The sequence below is a fragment of the Cyprinus carpio genome, chromosome B9 (assembly GCF_018340385.1).
Source record: "Cyprinus carpio isolate SPL01 chromosome B9, ASM1834038v1, whole genome shotgun sequence".
In the NCBI taxonomy this organism is placed as follows: Eukaryota; Metazoa; Chordata; class Actinopteri; order Cypriniformes; family Cyprinidae; genus Cyprinus; species Cyprinus carpio.
The window spans coordinates 697,761-716,027 of record NC_056605.1 but is presented as its reverse complement, the minus strand read 5'-3'; the positions used below and the strand labels follow the sequence as shown (position 1 = coordinate 716,027).

Below are 18,267 nucleotides of genomic sequence, written 5' to 3'. Positions count from 1 at the left end.
TAAAGAAACATAGAGGCAAGGTGTATATATCTAAAAAGTGAACACACATACTATTATTAGAATATGAATATATATATAGCACGGCCTCGTGTTGTTTCCACCAGTGCGGCAATTTTGTTTCATCACTAATTGATGGATGTCTAAAATATAAAAGTAAGGAGAAGTCTAAAACAGGCGGGAGGCCCAGTCTGCGTCTGAACTATGATGTGAAAATTATCCCGAAGTCTGGTTTGAGGGTGCGTAAAAAAGCCGTGGCCCGTCGGGCTCAGGCTGAAATGCAGGGCTCTAGTGTCTGTTGTTGAACCACAGGGAGACTTTCAGAGTCGCGGAGACTTTTTTCCCCCTCGAATGGCACCATTGAGAAATTAGGTCACACTCTAGAGCCCTGACATGCACGATATTGTTATCATGGCCACTTCAAAATACAGAGAATAATTATTTAGTGCAAATTATACATAATTTTGAATGCATTTTAAGAATACTTTTCCCATCACCTTGTCACAATGCACAACACTGCTGTATGCTGAGTCACATCTCATCTGATGTTAACGAGCATTCACTCTCTGACAGCAGATGGCACTGAAAAGCAGAAATGCATTACTTAAGTTAACTAATGAGATCTTATTGTGAAGTGATACCTATTGCACTTTAAAATGTGTAAAAAAAAAAAAAAAAAAATATATATATATATATACATACATAAACACACACATTCACACACAAGGCCTAAAACTAACTTTTTGCCACACCTGCCAATGGCCGGTGACATGATAAAATTTACCGACCATGAAACTCTTTTTGCAAAAACAGGCAGTCATTACTACTACAATGACTAAACATATTTACAATGTTTTTAATTTGTCCTTTACTTACAAGAAAAAAAGAAAAAAAATAAATTTTTGTCCCTAAACAACATTGAGATTCTAGTCCTTTGCATGTTTTGGGCAATCGGAGCAGGCTGTCGTGTTGCACCTGTTTCACACATACTCTGTTTACGCGGTGTGAGTGGTGTATATTTTTCTGCACCATGTTAACAGATTAGAGCAGGGCTATACAAATAACTTCGTTTGAGGGCCAGATAATTGAACTGAAAATTTGGAGGGGGCTAAGAGTGTGGGGCCCGTACTGATCTCTTTCTGGGGGGATCTAAAGAATTAGAAATTAAATTGAAATCTAAAATCTATAAAAGGCAGTGCTACTGGTTTGCTGTCTGAAGCAGCTCAGTGTCTGTGTACAGCCGGACGAGCCACATTTCAAACCATACTTCTCTGCACACGCATCCTGGAAAACCTGGAAAACACATGGAAAATGGAAAAAAAAGAAGAAAAAAAAGGAAAATGTCCTGGAAAATTATATATATATATATATATATATATATATATATATATATATATATATATATATATATATATATATAGAAAAAAAAGGAAAATGTCCTGGAAAATTATATATATATATATAAGGAATTGTGTTTTCCTTTGCTAGTAGTAGAAAATGTTCAAACTTTTCAAACGGGCTTGCACACAAACTTTATTGTAAGCTTTTTCCAAAATGTAATTTGTGTGGAAATATCACAAAGTCTGTAAACGGGACATTAACAAAGGCCAGAGATGCTGAAGACGAACGCAAAGAGGAGAAAATATTGGCAGAGCAAGCTCAATGTTAACGATGCGCAAAATATTGGAAGAAATCCATAAAATTGAATTTAGGGTGTTTATATGAATTTATCTCTGAGGTGGAAGTCAGAAAAGCTTAGTTGGTATTTTCCTTTAATCTTGCCACTGTATAATCCATACTAGAGTACTATTTCTAGGCGCAGTGCTGCTTTGTTTACAGCGGTAACCAGGGAAACACTGTATTACTGCTTTGTTTACAGCGGTAACCAGGGAAACACTGTATTACTGCTTTGTTTACAGCGGTAACCAGGGAAACACTGTATACCTGCTTTGTTTACAGCGGTAACCAGGGAAACACTGTATACCTGCTTTGTTTACAGCGGTAACCAGGGAAACACTGTATACCTGCTTTGTTTCAAAGTCCCTTTAAGACAAGTCATGTCACTCGGCGACCATCTTTGAAACTCCTCTCGGGCATCTCCTATCTCTCTGAATGGGTAAACATCAAATCAATCAGTGTGCTGTTTTTGTTTTTGTTTTGATTAAAATAAAAATGTCCTGGAAAATGATCACTGAAAAAGAGTGGGAACCCTGTAGGGTCGCTGCATACTCGGTTTATGAAAAATAAAGAAGGGAAAAGTTAATCTTCCGAAATGAAGCAGCAATATCTTCTCAGGTTAAAGCTATTAGAGCCGTGTCTAGGACCATCACACTGCTCTGAGCTTATCAGCACATTTGTATCCTATTATTTCATTCGCTCTTGTTTGTCCTGAATGTAAATGAGGTTGTATACAACAGTTAAGTTAATATAATAATAATATAATTATATTATATAATAATTGTGTAATATAGTAGAATATTGCTCAGTTTTGCAAACAAAAATATTACCTATAAAGCCACAGCAGAATTGTTTTGTCTCCGAGCAACACAGCGGTGATTCGTTGCTGAATGAATCTGCATTTTGAACGAATCGGGTGAATCAGTGAATCTAAGGCCCATTCATAGAGAGAGTCATTTACTGAATGAATCAGCTGTTTGAACGAATCAAATGAATCACTCATAAGACTGCTGGCAGTTTTAGTTTTAGAGTATTATTTCATTGGGGGGGGGGGGTTGGTTAATAATGACTTGCCTTGCATGAACTAAAAAATCGGAGATGTTTCTCAAATAATCTTCTTTTATGTTTCATAGTTTATGTTTGGCCGTTGTAGCCTTATGTTTGTGTGTAATACATTTTATGTTGAATCAAACAAAATATTTCTTTCTAATGCTGTTATTTGTAATGTCTATTTAATACTTTCTCATTTAACACAAAAATAGCTTTAAATAATCTTTTGGTGGTATTTTCACAGCCAAATGTAATTTGCAAATAATTAGATTAATTAGTCAACACATCATGTAATTAATTTGATTAAAAATTAAAAAAGAAGTGTATTTTTATTTATTTTTAACTTGATAAGTTATTTCACTACTATTTCAAAACTATTGGCCGAATATTAGGTTAGCTTATTTTATTATTATTACTTTTATTATTTTATTATCACTGTTTATGTTTTTTCTCTGTATTATTACACTATCGTTTCTGGTCTGAAAAGCAAACTCGAGACGACTCGTGAGAAGGAGCTCTTTCTTCTCTGCGTCGTCTCTGATCACAGTAGAGATTGAGCCCCAGAAACCTAGTAAAGACATGCTTCTCTCAGAAGGGGTTTTCCTTCAGCTTGCTCACATCCATTTCCCACTCTTTCTTACCCTCTTTCTCACAATCGTAATGATTGTTGTTTTCTTCAGTCATTTCATCATCTTTTTCCACCAACCACCATCAAGTCATTCAGCAAGTTTTGTCATCTGTGTGTTTAGTTGTAGCTCTTAGACTGTTAGTCCTAAGCTTTTTGTAAACATTATTACAGTTGATAAACTAGAGAATGCTTAAATGTTCAGTGTTATTATGGTGTTCTCACAGACTCCCACCGTGCCGAAGCACAAGTCTTCCTCGTCTTTCACGCCCTTCATCGACCCGCGTCTCCTCCAGGTCTCTCCATCCACCGGCAGCGCGCTCAATAATGCTGGTAAGTGTGATGAGGACGAGACTCACTACACTCAGAGTTCATCTCTTTGCAGTGAGCATGAGCTTGCAGTTTGACACTTCTATTAAATAGAAGTGTAGGTATGAATTACCTTCTAGGTAGGTGAAGGGCAGAAACTTCCCGGGCTTGGTACCAGACGTGGTGCTCTGGTCCTCTGAGAGGAGTCTGGCATCTTTATCTGATGGAGTCGGTCAGTTTAGTTATGCGAGTCCGCCAAGATCCAGTCTAAATGTATAAAACCTTCGTGCACTGTTGCAGTCAGAGACTCATAAACTGGGTCCTGGCGCGCCCCAGTGAATGCTGCTCATTACAGTTTGTTGAGCAGTATTTCATTTAGTGACCTGAATATAAAAAAATCAATAATTCTAAGAAGTGCATTACAGAATCAGAATCTGGGGGTAAATGTTTAGTTTTTCCTCTCTGAGAGTACAGATTCATCTGCATGCATACAGTACACACACACACACAGACCTGTATTCACTGTAGAGCAGTTTTTAAAAAACGAAAGCATATTACACAGTACTTCAATTTCTTAAATAATGTATCAGTCCAAACTGTTACACACGGATTTGTTAAAATGTGCTGGAAATGTAAAAACAAGTACTGATACACACACAATGAAATGATTTTACCAAGTTTTGTTTTTATTTATTTTTAAGTCAACCAAAATTAGCAGCACTATCCACTTTTTGTTTGCATTAACAGTGAAATAAAACCATTAAAAAACTATGGTCAGATTTTAAACTAACAAACAATATTTATAACATGTTATCTACAGACATGTACTACATGTTCAAATAAAGTTTTGAGTTTTTTTTATTTTTTTAAAATTATAATTTTTAAGTTTTAGAATTTTTTTTTTTTTTTTTTTTATTCTTTTTTTTATATAAAAAGGATGAGTCAGAATGATAAAGCAATAATCCCCGTGAAGCCGTGGTTTACAGTGAATTTATAACAGCTAAGGGGCGTTGTTAGGCACGACGTGAAGCTTAGCTGTTATAAATTCACTGTAAACCACGGCTTCACGGGGATTATTGCTTTTATAAAACAGTTATTCCATACACACAGTACGGTTTCACAGAATACAACAGAGCAAATAAAGAGTAATGATATTAATAAAAACAGTGTTCTTCCACCAAACAATGTAGTTCCTCAGAAACAACAAACATAAACAAAGGTTCAGAGTTGTGTTTTGGTTGAAGTTGTTGACGAGGAAGTAAAAGAAGTGTATGTTACTTTGTAGAGTCATTTACAACAGCTTCAAATGCAGCTCGACCAATCAGAATCAAGGACCGGAACTATCCGCTTTATAAAAATGTATCTGATCCGTAAACAGTTCTAGATGAGCTAATGTGCAATCTAAAACTCTCAACACTTCTGAAAACACTAGAGGCAGCCTGTTTTCCATCGACCGGTTCATACAGTACTTTCTTTCATATAATTTCCCTTCAGGATGAGACTATGTGTGAGACTCTTAGCTTTGATTAAAGCTGAATAGTATTTACTGTGAGTTTTTCAAGTCACGATAATCAAATACAGGTTTAATGATAGTTCAGATATGAAACGGGATCATTAAAATAACCTCATGGCCCCTGCTGTAGAGTAAATCTGCTTGTGTTGTCCCGCGCTATTCTGCTAAATGTGACTTTGAGTCAAGAAGATATCAGATGAGGTAAGATTTTGTTCATTGTGAAGCTGCTATGAAGCGGTGTGTGTGTGTGTGTGTAACCGAGGCCTGCTGGGTGTTGTCTCTGGTGTGGTCAGGTTACAGTAATGACGCTCGACTGCAGGAGGCGCTGCGGCAGGACGCTTCTCGTAAGGGATCGGTGGTCAACGTCAACCCTGTCAACACACGGCCCCAGAACGACACGCCAGAGATCCGCAAGTACAAGAAGAGGTTCAATTCAGAGATCCTGTGCGCGGCTCTCTGGGGTGAGTGACCGCAGGGCGTTGTTCCTGAGCACTGACCGGACGGCTAACTGTTGAGTCTTACATGTGCAGAGCTTTATGTTGATGAGTTGTTCAGAGCGAAGTGCACTTCAGTACTACAGACTCGATTCTGCTGAAATCACAGAAGAATCTGTGTGCTGTATGCATCTCCCCCAGAGATTCAGGCTCGTCCTCGCCTTATTAAAGCACACAGAGATCCGGATTTATTTACACCATTACATTATATATCCTAATATATTCTTCTTAAATTAAAGCTGCAGTCTGTAAGCTTCGCCTCTTTGTCACCGTCTCTGTTTGAAACCTGTGCAGCTGTTTGGGGAATTATCTTCATTACGTGGTTGTGAACGTTCACCGGATATTATCATCTGAACGAGAAACAAGTATTACACTTTTGTTTTGACCAACTGAGCAAAAAAAACATTACAATAAGTTGTGCTACCAATGGTGATTAAATCTAACAATCGCTTAATTAGCTCATATCAAATCAAACCATGCAAACTATTTATTCTCAAATTCTTAATGTTAACAACATCAGCATTGTGTGACTGTGTGTATGGTGTGTATTAGTGTGTGATTTCAGTTTCTGTACAGTCTAATCTCTAATTGTCATACCATTCAAATTTCATATTAAGAAATTCTTTTAACCTCAAAAAGCAAATTATGCTGCCTTCGATCTGGTTGTCTTTAAAATACAGATCTTGTGTAATCCCAGGCTATCTGTAATCAGAAGCACATTTGAATGGAATATAATTTAATTTCATTCACATGTGTTTCATTAATACAATCCTTTCTGCACTACAATCCACCATCAAAATGATAAAATGAATTATTCCAGCAGCTGTGAGAAAGGCTATAAACGATCCACACCTGCAGGATCCTCACACATGATAGCCTTGTAGCCGGGACACCTTCTTCATGTTTACAGACGTGACGTAATGACGCAGCGGCATGCTCGAATTTCTTGTGAAAACCTACCCGTATCACTCAAACCAGAAAACATTATTATAAGCCTACCGTTGTGAATCAGTCTAAAGTAAGGAGATAGTTTTGAACACTGGCTGGTCATGTACTTGCTCAAATATTAATTTTGGATCATTCTTAACCAAAAGAAAAGTTACAGACTGCAGCTTTTACTAGAGCCATGATTTGAGTGCAAAAAGAAAAATATTGATAAATTATTGTGAGGATTATCACAGTTAATAAACATTTAATAGACATACTCGGTGTTATTGTGAATGAATGATTAGTGCATGTGTTTCCCAAGAAAATGAAAGTTTGATCCAAATAACTCCTTCATCCTCTGAAACATCTCTCACTTGTCACCATCCAGTGAAGTCCACCTCTCCAGGTGGCTCTGGTGTGATGAGTGTTCAGTGAGTCAGACGTGTGTGTGTGTGTGTGTGTGTGTGCAGGGGTGAATCTGCTGGTGGGCACAGAGAGTGGTCTCATGCTGCTGGACCGCAGCGGTCAGGGCAAGGTCTACCCGCTCATCAGCCGCAGACGCTTCCAGCAGATGGACGTTCTGGAGGGACTCAATGTGCTGGTGACCATATCAGGTAACGGCTGTCAGTGTCACGCCGCCGTTGAGTAACATCCTCCGTGTGATCCAGCTCTCTCTCACACACTGCAGTTCCTGTATTTCCCTCTGTGTCTGTCTGTGGTCTCCGAGTCCGTTTACAACAGAGCAATTGTGCAAATGCTTGACTGTTGCGCTGACACATGCTGTAGTTTATCATGTTTAGACATGGTGAAATATTCCATTACACACACAGACGCTTTTGAAACAGCTGTGGCCTTCAAGAAGCCTTCGTGCCCCTCTTCAGATCAAGCTGCATTCTCCCAGATGCTGAAACATCAAGCTGAAGCCCGTTCTGGGCATGCGGGGGAACGTTCAGTGTAAACGGGGCGGTGAATAGAGCCCTGCTCGGACCGGGCCGTGTCCGACAGCTGAGCAGAAGTCTCTCGCTCTTCCACACACAGCTGATGTGGCAGACATTACAATATTTCAGTTTGGGTTTTTAGTTTTAGTTTTTATATTTCTTTTAGTTTCTTTATTAAGTTAATTTAATTTATGTTTGTTAAATTCAAATTTTTTTAAAGGAACAACCAAGCGGCCAGCAGCAGGATCAAATCAACACCACTTGCCTAAAATAAAAACTATGGATAAAAAAAAAAAACCTTCATGCTTTTCACCATATTAATTAAAAAATTAACCTAGATAAATGTGTTATTAGGTGCATATCTGATCGTGGAAGCTGAAGCGTGCTTGAGGCGCCAGAACGATATCTCTCTCTCTCTCTCTCTCTCTCTCTCTCTCTTCTTTTTCTTAATAACAGTGGTAACTAAAAAATACGCTGTCATTTTTGCTCATAAAGGTAAGAGTATACATCATTCGGAACTATATTGCATAAGGGCCGGGGGCTGACTTCAGAAACACAAGACATATACAGAAATAACTCATCACTGCTGATTCTTAGAAGATTAACATTCTATTGCTTTCATTCAAAAAAGGTTTCTAGTAGGCATGCACAATATTTTTTGTGGATATCCGGTATTGGCCAATACTGATATATCTCCTCGTGTTTGGAAACAACAGCACTTCTCTTCTGTTGAAAATAACCAGAATTAATATTTGTATACCAGATTTAATATTAGCAGATGGTCCAAAGCAAAAGAACTGTAAAAGTTCTACAAATCTTTTAGAGCTCCTTGTATTTAAGTTTTCACAGTCCGTTTGTAAAATATTACACTTGAATGAATAAATCTGCATTCTCTAATTAATTAATTACAGCGATCCAAACAGCGCTTCAGGCAGACGTTTGCTTCACGAAAGAGCACTCCTTGAACACGTGAGCGGCATATTGGCATTAGTGTTCAAATCGGGCCGATGCCGATATTTACATTTTAACCCTTTATCAGCCAATTCTGATAATTCTCCCATAATATTGGGCATTTCTACTGAACTTGCAAGAATCAGCAAACACTTCCAAACGAACTGTTGTGGCTTGACTGTACTGTACACCCTGTAAAACAGTCTAAAGAGGACTGAGCGCTCATGGGATCCGCAGCGGATCTCGTCAGCTCTCAGAGCACACAGCGAGCACACACACCATTGGTTCAGACCACCAGAAGAGCAGGAGATCTCAAGTGCTTTTCTTTGCTTTGTAGGGAAGAAGAATAAATTGCGGGTGTACTATCTGTCCTGGCTGAGGAACAAGATCCTCCATAATGACCCCGAGGTGGAGAAGAAGCAGGGCTGGACCACCGTAGGAGACCTCGAGGGCTGTGTGCACTACAACGTCGGTGCGTCTTCATATCACATCACCGCTGTCTTATTTCTGCTCCTCGCTCAGGCTTTGATCTGATCGTCTGGTGCTGTGTTTGGTCTGCAGTGAAGTACGAGAGGATCAAGTTCTTGGTTCTGGCTCTGAAGAATTCAGTGGAGGTGTACGCCTGGGCTCCCAAACCCTACCATAAGTTCATGGCTTTCAAGGTGAATAAGCTTCCATCTCCACCTGGGATCCGTTCAGCGTCAGACACGCTGCTTTTGTTGATTTCAGCAATTTGTTCTGTGCATTAGAACGTGTGGCATTCATGAGAACATGTTGATGTGTCTTAGCAACCATTAGTCTGGTGGAAACTTCTGCTCACACAGATGCTAGTGAATGAGAGCCAGTGTTAGCATGCATTCGTTTTCATTTGATAAAAATAGTTTGTTGAGGGATTTGGGGGCTTCGTCTTTCAGGTATGAAATCGGCTTTAACAGCATCTACACAGAGGCACAATATCACCTGGTGGGAGGGGCCTTCAGTGAAAGAATGAATAATGAGGCGTTTTTCTCTCTGTGTGGCAGTCCTTCGGTGATCTGGTGCACAAGCCGCTGCTGGTTGACCTCACGGTCGAAGAAGGCCAAAGGTTAAAGGTCATCTACGGGTCCTGCTCTGGCTTTCATGCGGTGGATGTGGACTCGGGAGCCGTCTACGACATCTATCTGCCGACTCACGTATGTAGTGATGGAGAAGAGCACTGAGCTGTGCTCCTGACCCTTCACCTTCTCTCTCTCTCCGTCGTTTCTAGATCCAGAGCAACATCCAGTCGCACGCCATCATCATCCTGCCCAACACGGACGGCATCGAGCTGCTGGTGTGCTACGAGGACGAGGGCGTGTATGTCAACACCTACGGCCGCATCACCAAAGACGTGGTGCTGCAGTGGGGCGAGATGCCCACCTCCGTCGGTGCGTTCCTGCGCTCATGTTCAGCTGCAGCAGTCTTTCTGTACTCCAGCTACACACACACACACACACGCTCAGCACGAGGCCAGCTGCTGCAGTGTAATGATTGCCACAGCAGTTCAGTGCAGAATCAGGTTGCTCATTAAACCATCTCAGATACAACACCACAGATACTATAATGCACAGGAAGCAGAAGTGAGTCCCAGCAGACGCTGTGAAGCCTAGCCATTCACATCCTTAATATAGAACACAGCTCCTGTTTTTTTGTGCAAACTTAAACAAAATATTTGTCATGGACTCCCATATCCACTACTTTAGTTTAGTTTAGTTTAGTTTAGTTTAGTTTAGTTTAGTTTAGTTTAGTATAGTTTAGTTTAGTTTAGTTTATTATCGTTTAGTTTAGTTTAGTATAGTTTAGTATAATATAGTATAGTATAGTATAGTTTAGGTTAGTTTAGTTTAGTTTAGTTTAGTTTAGTTTAGTTTTTTTTATTTTAGTTTAGTTTAGTTTGGTATGGTTTGGTTTGGTTTAGTATAATATAGTTTAGTATAGTTTAGTATAATATAGTATAGTATAGTTTCGTTTAGTTTAGTTTAGTTTGGTATGGTTTGTTTTATTGTATTGTTTTGTTTTGTTTTTTTTTGTTTTGTATTATAGTTTAGTTTAGTTTAGTTTAGTTTAGTTTTTTAGTTTAGTTTAGTTTAGTTTAGTTTGGTATGGTTTGGTTTGGTTTAGTGTAATAATAGTTTAGTATAGTTTAATATAATATAGTTTAGTTTAGTTTAGTTTAGTATAGTTTAGTATAATATAGTATAGTTTAGTTTAGTTTAGTTTAGTTTAGTTTAGTTTAGTTTGGTATGGTTTGGTTTAGTTTAGTGTAATATAGTATAGTATAGTTTAGTATAATATAGTTTAGTTTAGTTTAGTTTAGTTTAGTTTAGTTTAGTTTAGTTTGGTATGGTATGGTTTGGTTTGGTTTAGTTTAGTGTAATATAGTATAGTTTAGTATAATATAGTATAGTTTAGTTTAGTTTAGTTTAGTTTAGTTTAGTTTAGTTTGGTATGGTATGGTTTGGTTTGGTTTAGTTTAGTGTAATATATTATGTTTTGTTTTGTTTTGTTTTGTTTTGTTTTAGTTTATAGTATAGTTTAGTATAGTTTTATAGTATAGTTTAGTTTAGTTTAGTTTTTTAGTATAGTTTAGTTTAGTTTAGTTTGGTATGGTTTGGTTTAGTTTAGTATAATATAGTATAGTTTAGTATAGTATAGTTTAATATAATAAAGTATAGTTTAGTTTAGTATAGTATAGTTTAGTTTAGTTTAGTTTAGTTTAGTTTAGTTTAGTTTGGTATGGTATGGTTGGTTTGGTTTGGTTTAGTTTAGTGTAATATAGTATAGTTTAGTATAATATAGGTGTGCAACATTTATTTATTTATTTATGTATTTATTTTAGTTTAGTTTAGTTTAGTTTAGTTGGTTTAGTTTAGTTTAGTTTAGTTTAGTTGGTGAGTTTAGTGTAATATAGTATAGTATAGTTTAGTATAATATAGTATAGTTTAGTTTAGTTTGGTAAGGTTTGGTTTAGTTTAGCATAATATAGTATAGTATAGTTTAGTATAATAAAGTATGGTTTAGTTTAGTATAATATAGTATAGTTTAGTATAGTATAGTTTAATATAATAAAGTATAGTATAGTTTAGTATAGTTTAGTTTAGTATAGTATAGTTTAGTATAATATAGTTTAGTATAGTATAGTATAGTTTAGTATAATATAGTATAGTATAGTTTAGTATAATATAGTATAGTTTAGTTTAGTTTGGTAAGGTTTGGTTTAGTTTAGTGTAATATAGTATAGTTTAGTATAATATAGTATAGTTTAGTATAATATAGTATAGTTTAGTTTGGTATGGTTTGGTTTGGTTTAGTGTAATATAGTATAGTTTAGTTTGGTTTGGTATGGTATGGTATGGTTTGGTTTGGATTAGTTTAGGTTAGGTTAGTTTAGGTTAGTTTAGTTTAGTTTAGGTTAGTTTAGTTTAGTTGGCTCTTGCGTGTTGTTTGCTTTGAATCGCGCTGTGACTGGACGCTTCTTTATTTGATTATTATGTGGGCAGCTCAGATGGCCAGTACTGATGGTCAGGGTCCAAGCAGCAGGTGCAGGAAAAACACACTGCACTGATTTTCTTTCTCCTCCTCCTTGTTTCTGTCATGAAGGTTAATGTGAGTCAGAGATGGTCCCAGGCGTGCACATCTTCTCAGTCGCTGACACACCGTCTGAACTTGAGAATTTAAGTTTTAAGGATTGAGCAGAGACTTTGGACTTCATTAGAATGATTTTAGAGAGCCCCGCTGCTGACAGAATGACTGAATGAGCTCAGTATCTCAGCATGAAGCAGCTATGCAATATCACGTTCATCATCATACAGACCATTCATCTGCGATTATGAATGTGATATTGTGTAGTTGTGAAAGTCGTGACATTTGTCAGTATGGTAACCCATACTCGAAATTGGTGCTCTGCATTTAACCCATCCAAGTGTACACACACAGCAGTGAGAAGTGAACACACCGTGAACACACACCCGGAGCAGTGGGCAGCTATATATCCAGCGCCCCGCGCCTCGCCTGGGGAGCAACTGGGGGTTCAGTACCTTGCTCAAGAGCACTTCAGCCATGGGTATTGGGGGGCTGTTCATTCACTCCCTCACACCTACAACTCCTGCCAGCACCGAGACTCGAACCTGCGACCTTCTGGTTACAAGTCCAATTCTCTAACCATTAGGCCACAGCTGCCCCAGTGGACAGTGAACGAAGGCGGTCATCTCTCACATCTGCTCTGGGGCTGGTCCCTCGCTCGGTCTTGAGGTGTGGTCATGAACCAAGCTGGAGACAGACAGACTGCTGCCTTTTCCTTTGGGGACATTTCTGCTCGAAACTCGCTCCTGCTAAACGATGCCCTCGTGTTTTTACGTTCTAACATTTGTTTAATGCATAACACAGTCTGAATGTAGCCTAGCTTGAGCGAGCCGTGTGTAATTGTATTTGTGTGTCTTGCAGCTTATATCCGCTCTAACCAGATCATGGGCTGGGGAGAGAAGGCCATAGAGATCCGCTCGGTGGAGACCGGACACCTGGATGGAGTCTTCATGCACAAAAGAGCACAGCGACTCAAGTTTCTGTGTGAGAGAAACGACAAGGTGTGCTTCTGGATCCTCTCTGACCGTTCTGCTGTAAAATCATGTCTGAAATCTGTATTATTATCCTGAATCCCGGCGGTTGAGCTTTAAGAGTGAGGGAGATGTGTTAATTCCATGTTTAGCAGTGATCAGAGTCTGATGGGAATAAGATCCAGACGGCTCAGTCTGTGTAAAAGGTGTTTTGAATGCGAGCTCCTGTGAGAGTCTGAGCTGTTTTCTCTCTAGTCTGGGTCTGTCTGACGCTCTGTGTGTGTTCTGCAGGTGTTCTTCGCCTCGGTGCGCTCCGGCGGATCCAGTCAGGTGTACTTCATGACGCTGGGACGCACCTCTCTGCTCAGCTGGTGAAGAAGCGTGCTGTTTCTGGACGAGATCGGCCTGACAGACACACTGACGACGGCTCCGGTGTCTACAGTATTATTGCTAGTCTGTGTAAATGTCTTTCTCTAGAGTGTAATCAAAGCTGACTCCGCTGAGAGGAACGCTGCTGTCGTGTCTCTCGCTCACACAGTGGTGGAACACTCAATGGCTTTGTTTTGTCATGTATCTTTTATTTATGGCTTGTATTTATTTCTAGGGTTTTGTTTTTCTGAGCAGAGTAGCTCCAGTAGTGTGAAGGATCCCTGAGAGGAAGTGACCGTCTTCAGATCCATTAGTCTGTTTAATGCCGACTGTCCTGTGGCTCTTCTCTTCTCCTTTCATTTTTTACAGTGTCTTATCCTCTTTTTCTCCTGCCGTGTGCCGGCTGACCGTGGCCTCGTTCCTGTTGTTTGAATTGTGCTTCAGAGTGACGAGTGAAGGAGTTTAAACCGGGCTGTTTAACGAGCATCTGCACTGCATCCAAACCTCATTATGTTTTGAGGAGCGTCTTTGAGAAACTCTCATTTCATGCACCGGACCTGGAAACTGAATCTGAATTGTCCTCTCAACATCCAGACCACACACTGCCCTCATAAAACTGACATTTTGTATGTTTTTTCATGTGCTTGACCAGTGAGTTTTCATCACAGACGCAGGAGTACAGATCCCTGTGAAGAAACACTACCTTGAGTCGGATGTGAAAGAGCTTCTCGTCACGGACTGGGATGAGTTCGTTTAATGAAAGGCAGGACGGAGGAACGAAGCGACTGAACCAAATGAAAGAGATGAGCGTGAACGAGTCCAGAGACGCTTCCTTTGTTCGGTCTTCTCTTCCTGTTTTAGAGTTCTCACACACACACACACACACATCTACTGGATGATGTCTGTTATGGTTACTGGAGGTATTTTCTCTGTTTAGTTCATCTCTCCACACACACTATAGATTTATATGCTCTATAAGTTCTATATTTATGTTTCTTGTGTTATTTAGCATTAGCTCATATTAAGATTTCAGCGACGCTGATGAACTTTCGGTGAGATTTGTCGTAAGCAGAAGGTGAATCGTGCCAGTGTCAAACACTAAGAGTCAAGCGATCATGTTTAGAAAAGCCACGAAATGAAAACGGCTTTGTTTTTAAGCTTTAACTTTGAGAGTCCTTCACCTGATATAGTGACCTGAAATACACTCGGCTGGAAAAGAAGAAAAGAGGTCCAAACCAGCAAGTGTTGATTACTGTGTTTTAATCATCGATTCAGCCGTCATTCTTGTTGATTACCGGGTGATGCTGATCCGGACGGTGTTTCCTCGGCGCTGCTGTGACTCTCTGAAGCTGGTGTCTGTGTTCAGTCGTGGCACTGTACTGTATGTCCTCTCTCTATATGACAGGAACTCCTGTGGTTTCCTGATGCTCCTTTGTTTTTCTTTGGAAATAAACTGAGTTTACTTTAAGGAGTGATGCTTGTGTTATCATTGTGTAAATGATGTTTCTTCACTCTGCTGTGGTTCCTGTGTGTGTCTGTTGTTAGGGAAGGAGTGCGTGTGTGTGTGCGTGTGTGTGTGTGTGTGCGTGTGTGTGAGAGAGGAATGACAAACACAGCCTCCTGCTGTTTTCTGTTCAGTAGCCTGACCATGGACCTCACGAGTGGAAGAGTAAGATCTCACAGCAAGAGCTGGCAGATGTTTCTCCGCTCATGAAGATCTGATGCTTTTTATATTGATCTTGGAAATAAAGAAGGGATGGTATTATTTTAAAACATTCTGAAAAGAATATTTTTTATATTCTTGTATTATTGTGGTTATTATGATTTTTTTTAGTTTTTTTCATAATTGTTGATTTTTTTATTTATCTGAAGTAATGCAGCATCAGAAGTGATTCATGAGCACAAGGCATGAGTAACACGAGAAATACAGCGCTGCGGGAAACGTGCAGCTTCTGGAGACTCAGAAAATCTGCTCATCACTCATGCAGCGTACACCGCATGTGCCACATCTGAACATTATTAACACAGTCACACTCAGAATACTGGGTTGTATGAATATCTGAACATGAAATATGCCAAAAGAAAGAACAGGGCCATTGCTTTAAAAAACAAAAAACAATGTTGTTTTCATAATCATTACTTGAATGTGGGTAAGCTGAGAAAATCACATTTTTGTAAGACTTTGTCCGCATCTCATTCAGATCGACGATCAAAGGTGGATTGTCTGATGATCACATTATTGTACACATTGGTTTGCTTACATACGCGAGCGCTTGTTTCTGCTGCTTCTTCACAGCCAGACGTTCAGCTCTCTCTCAGAAGATGATTCGTGCACACACACACACACACACACGTTTATTTGTGAACTGTTAGAAGCAGTAGTTCATTAGGAGTGGTTTAATAATATAAGGACAGTTCATCAAATGGCACCGTGGGACAGAATTGAGGAGCAGATGTAGTTCATGTCCTGCACAGTGACTAATGTGAGTAAATATGAGTGTTTAGTGGTCAAAACTGACCACAGAGATGGGGCAAGAAGACTGTGACCTTTCGTTTGGAAGAAATCCCAGCACACGCAATCTCATCTCTGTCTTAACTGAGAAATAATGGCTCAAGTACCCAAGAATATATTACACTCTTGAGAAGTTACAACATCAGAAAATAACTGATGACAGCACAAGTGACTAATGCATGTGTGTCCATGAATAATCTTTAATAGAGTGCTGTTATTAAAATAACTGAACATCACGGTTTTATGTAACTGTTATTAAAAGAGAAGATGGGAACTACCACCATCACACTCACTATGAATCTCAAGTACCACAACTGTGTGTGTGTGTGTGTGTGTGTGTAATATAGTATATTAGGATTTAATAATGTATGTTTGATTTCATTGTTTTTAGATTATGGAACTGATTACATTTGAAGTTGCATTGTTCTTATACACTGCTCAGGACTGACAGGAACACTTATTAATCAGAGTATAGAGTTAAACTTCTGGGATATTGATCTGGTCAGTTCAGAAGCAGAGGGGGTTGTTAATCAGTTTCAGCTGCTTTGGTGTTAATGAAATTAACTACAGGTGCACTAGATGGGCAACAATGAGACAAACCCCAAAATAGTTTTGCAGGTGTAGACTGACATTTTTTCCCTACTCATCTTTTCTGATTGTTTGTCACTAGTTTTGCGTCTGGCTCGGGTCAGTGTCACTTCTGGTAGCATGAGGCGATACCTGGACCCTACAAAGGTTGCACAGGCAGCAACTCCTCCAGGATGACATCTATACGTGCCACTGCCAGAAGGTTTGCTGTGTCTCCCAGCACAGTCTCAAGAGCATGTAGGAGATTCCAGGAGACAGGCAGTTACTCTAGGAGAGCTGCACAGGGCAGTAGAAGGTCCTTAACCCATCAGCAGGACCTATATCTCCTCCTTTTTGTGCAAGGAGGAACAGGATGAGCACTGCCAGAGCCCTACAAAATCACCTCCAGCAGGCCACTGGTGTGAATGCGTCTGAGAAAACAATCAGAAACAGACTTCATGAGGGTCCTCTAGTGGGCTCTGTGCTCACTGACCGGCACTGTGGAGCTTGATTGGTATTTGCCATTGAGCACCGGAATTGGCAGGTCCACCTCTGGCGCTCTGTGCTTTTCACAGATGAGAGCAGGTTCACCCTGAGCACGTGTGACAGATGTAAAAGGGTCTGGAGAAGCGGTGGAGAATGTTATTGTGCCTGTAACATTGTTCAGCATGACCGGTTTGGTGGTGGGTCAGTGATGGTCTGGGGAGGCACATCCATGGAGGGACGAACAGACCTCTGCAGGTCTTCCAATGGCACCCTGACTGTTATTAGGTATCAGGATGAAAGACCCTCACTGGTGCAGTGGGTCCTGGGTTCAATGCCCGGCCTCATGTGGCGAGAGTATGCAGGCAGTTCCTGGAGGATGAAGGAATTGATACCATTGAATGTCCCCCACCCTCGCCTGACCTAAATCCAACAGAACACCTCCGGGTCATAATGTTTCAGTCCAGGTCGCATACCATTCTGAGTGTCTGCAGTGAAACCTCAGCACAATGGACTAACCTGCTCAATCATTCTTTCACTTTGAATTCAGTCCTCTGTAGCTTGATCATTTTCTCTCGTTCCTAACACACATCCCAGTACACATCAGTATAGATATCCAGCGTGATGTTCCCCCGCTGAGAGCTGATGTGTTCCTTTAATCTTTTCAGCAGTGTACTTTTAAGAAAAATGGCATTATATATAATATTTATTATAAATATAGTAGTATTTATATAATAATATATTTATTATATATTATTAAAATTCCACAAATATAGTAAATGAATACATGTAAACACTTAAATATTTTCAATACTATACGTGTGTGTATTTATATATCCATAATAATTATACACAGTACACACACATATGTAAACAAAAACTTTATTTTGAATGTGATTAATCACAATGAATTGTTTGACAGCACTAATATCTATATATATAATCATAGAGGTCTGTAGAGGAACTACTGATGTGTCAACAGTTTCCTCTTTATTTCCAAAATGTACAAACGCAGGCATTTGTTGTAGAACATTATGATTGCATCAGATGGATCACGCAAAGCACACACACAGATGAATATGAACACTTTGTGCTCAAACCGTCCCAGATTCAGATATCTAGTGTAATATTCTTCAGTCTAGCTCAGTGTGTGATCAAACCCTCGCCGTGTCAGCTGTTAACGGCCTGAGAGAGGGTTAGCTTGCACACGTCTCGTCGCGTGTCCTAACACAACATGCTTGCACTGTTGCAGATGTTCTCCAGCAAACCCCCAGCAGTCTGTCT

The 18,267-nt window shown here is 39.5% G+C and overlaps 1 protein-coding gene across 2 annotated transcripts in view; it reads left to right on the top strand.

Annotated features, from left to right (window-relative positions):
- LOC109099317 (mitogen-activated protein kinase kinase kinase kinase 4-like) overlaps positions 1-14,889 on the top strand; it is a 43,641-nt gene extending 28,752 nt beyond the window's left edge. For both annotated transcript variants that reach the window (XM_042730545.1, XM_042730546.1), the window contains 9 exons: positions 3,577-3,682; positions 5,465-5,632; positions 7,063-7,206; positions 8,819-8,953; positions 9,043-9,143; positions 9,504-9,653; positions 9,728-9,887; positions 12,943-13,082; positions 13,344-14,889. In XM_042730545.1, coding sequence (XP_042586479.1) covers positions 3,577-3,682; positions 5,465-5,632; positions 7,063-7,206; positions 8,819-8,953; positions 9,043-9,143; positions 9,504-9,653; positions 9,728-9,887; positions 12,943-13,082; positions 13,344-13,427 — 1,188 coding nt within the window. In that variant the 3' untranslated portion in view covers positions 13,428-14,889. The remainder of the gene's footprint in view (positions 1-3,576; positions 3,683-5,464; positions 5,633-7,062; positions 7,207-8,818; positions 8,954-9,042; positions 9,144-9,503; positions 9,654-9,727; positions 9,888-12,942; positions 13,083-13,343) is intronic.
- Positions 14,890-18,267: the final 3,378 nt, after the last annotated feature.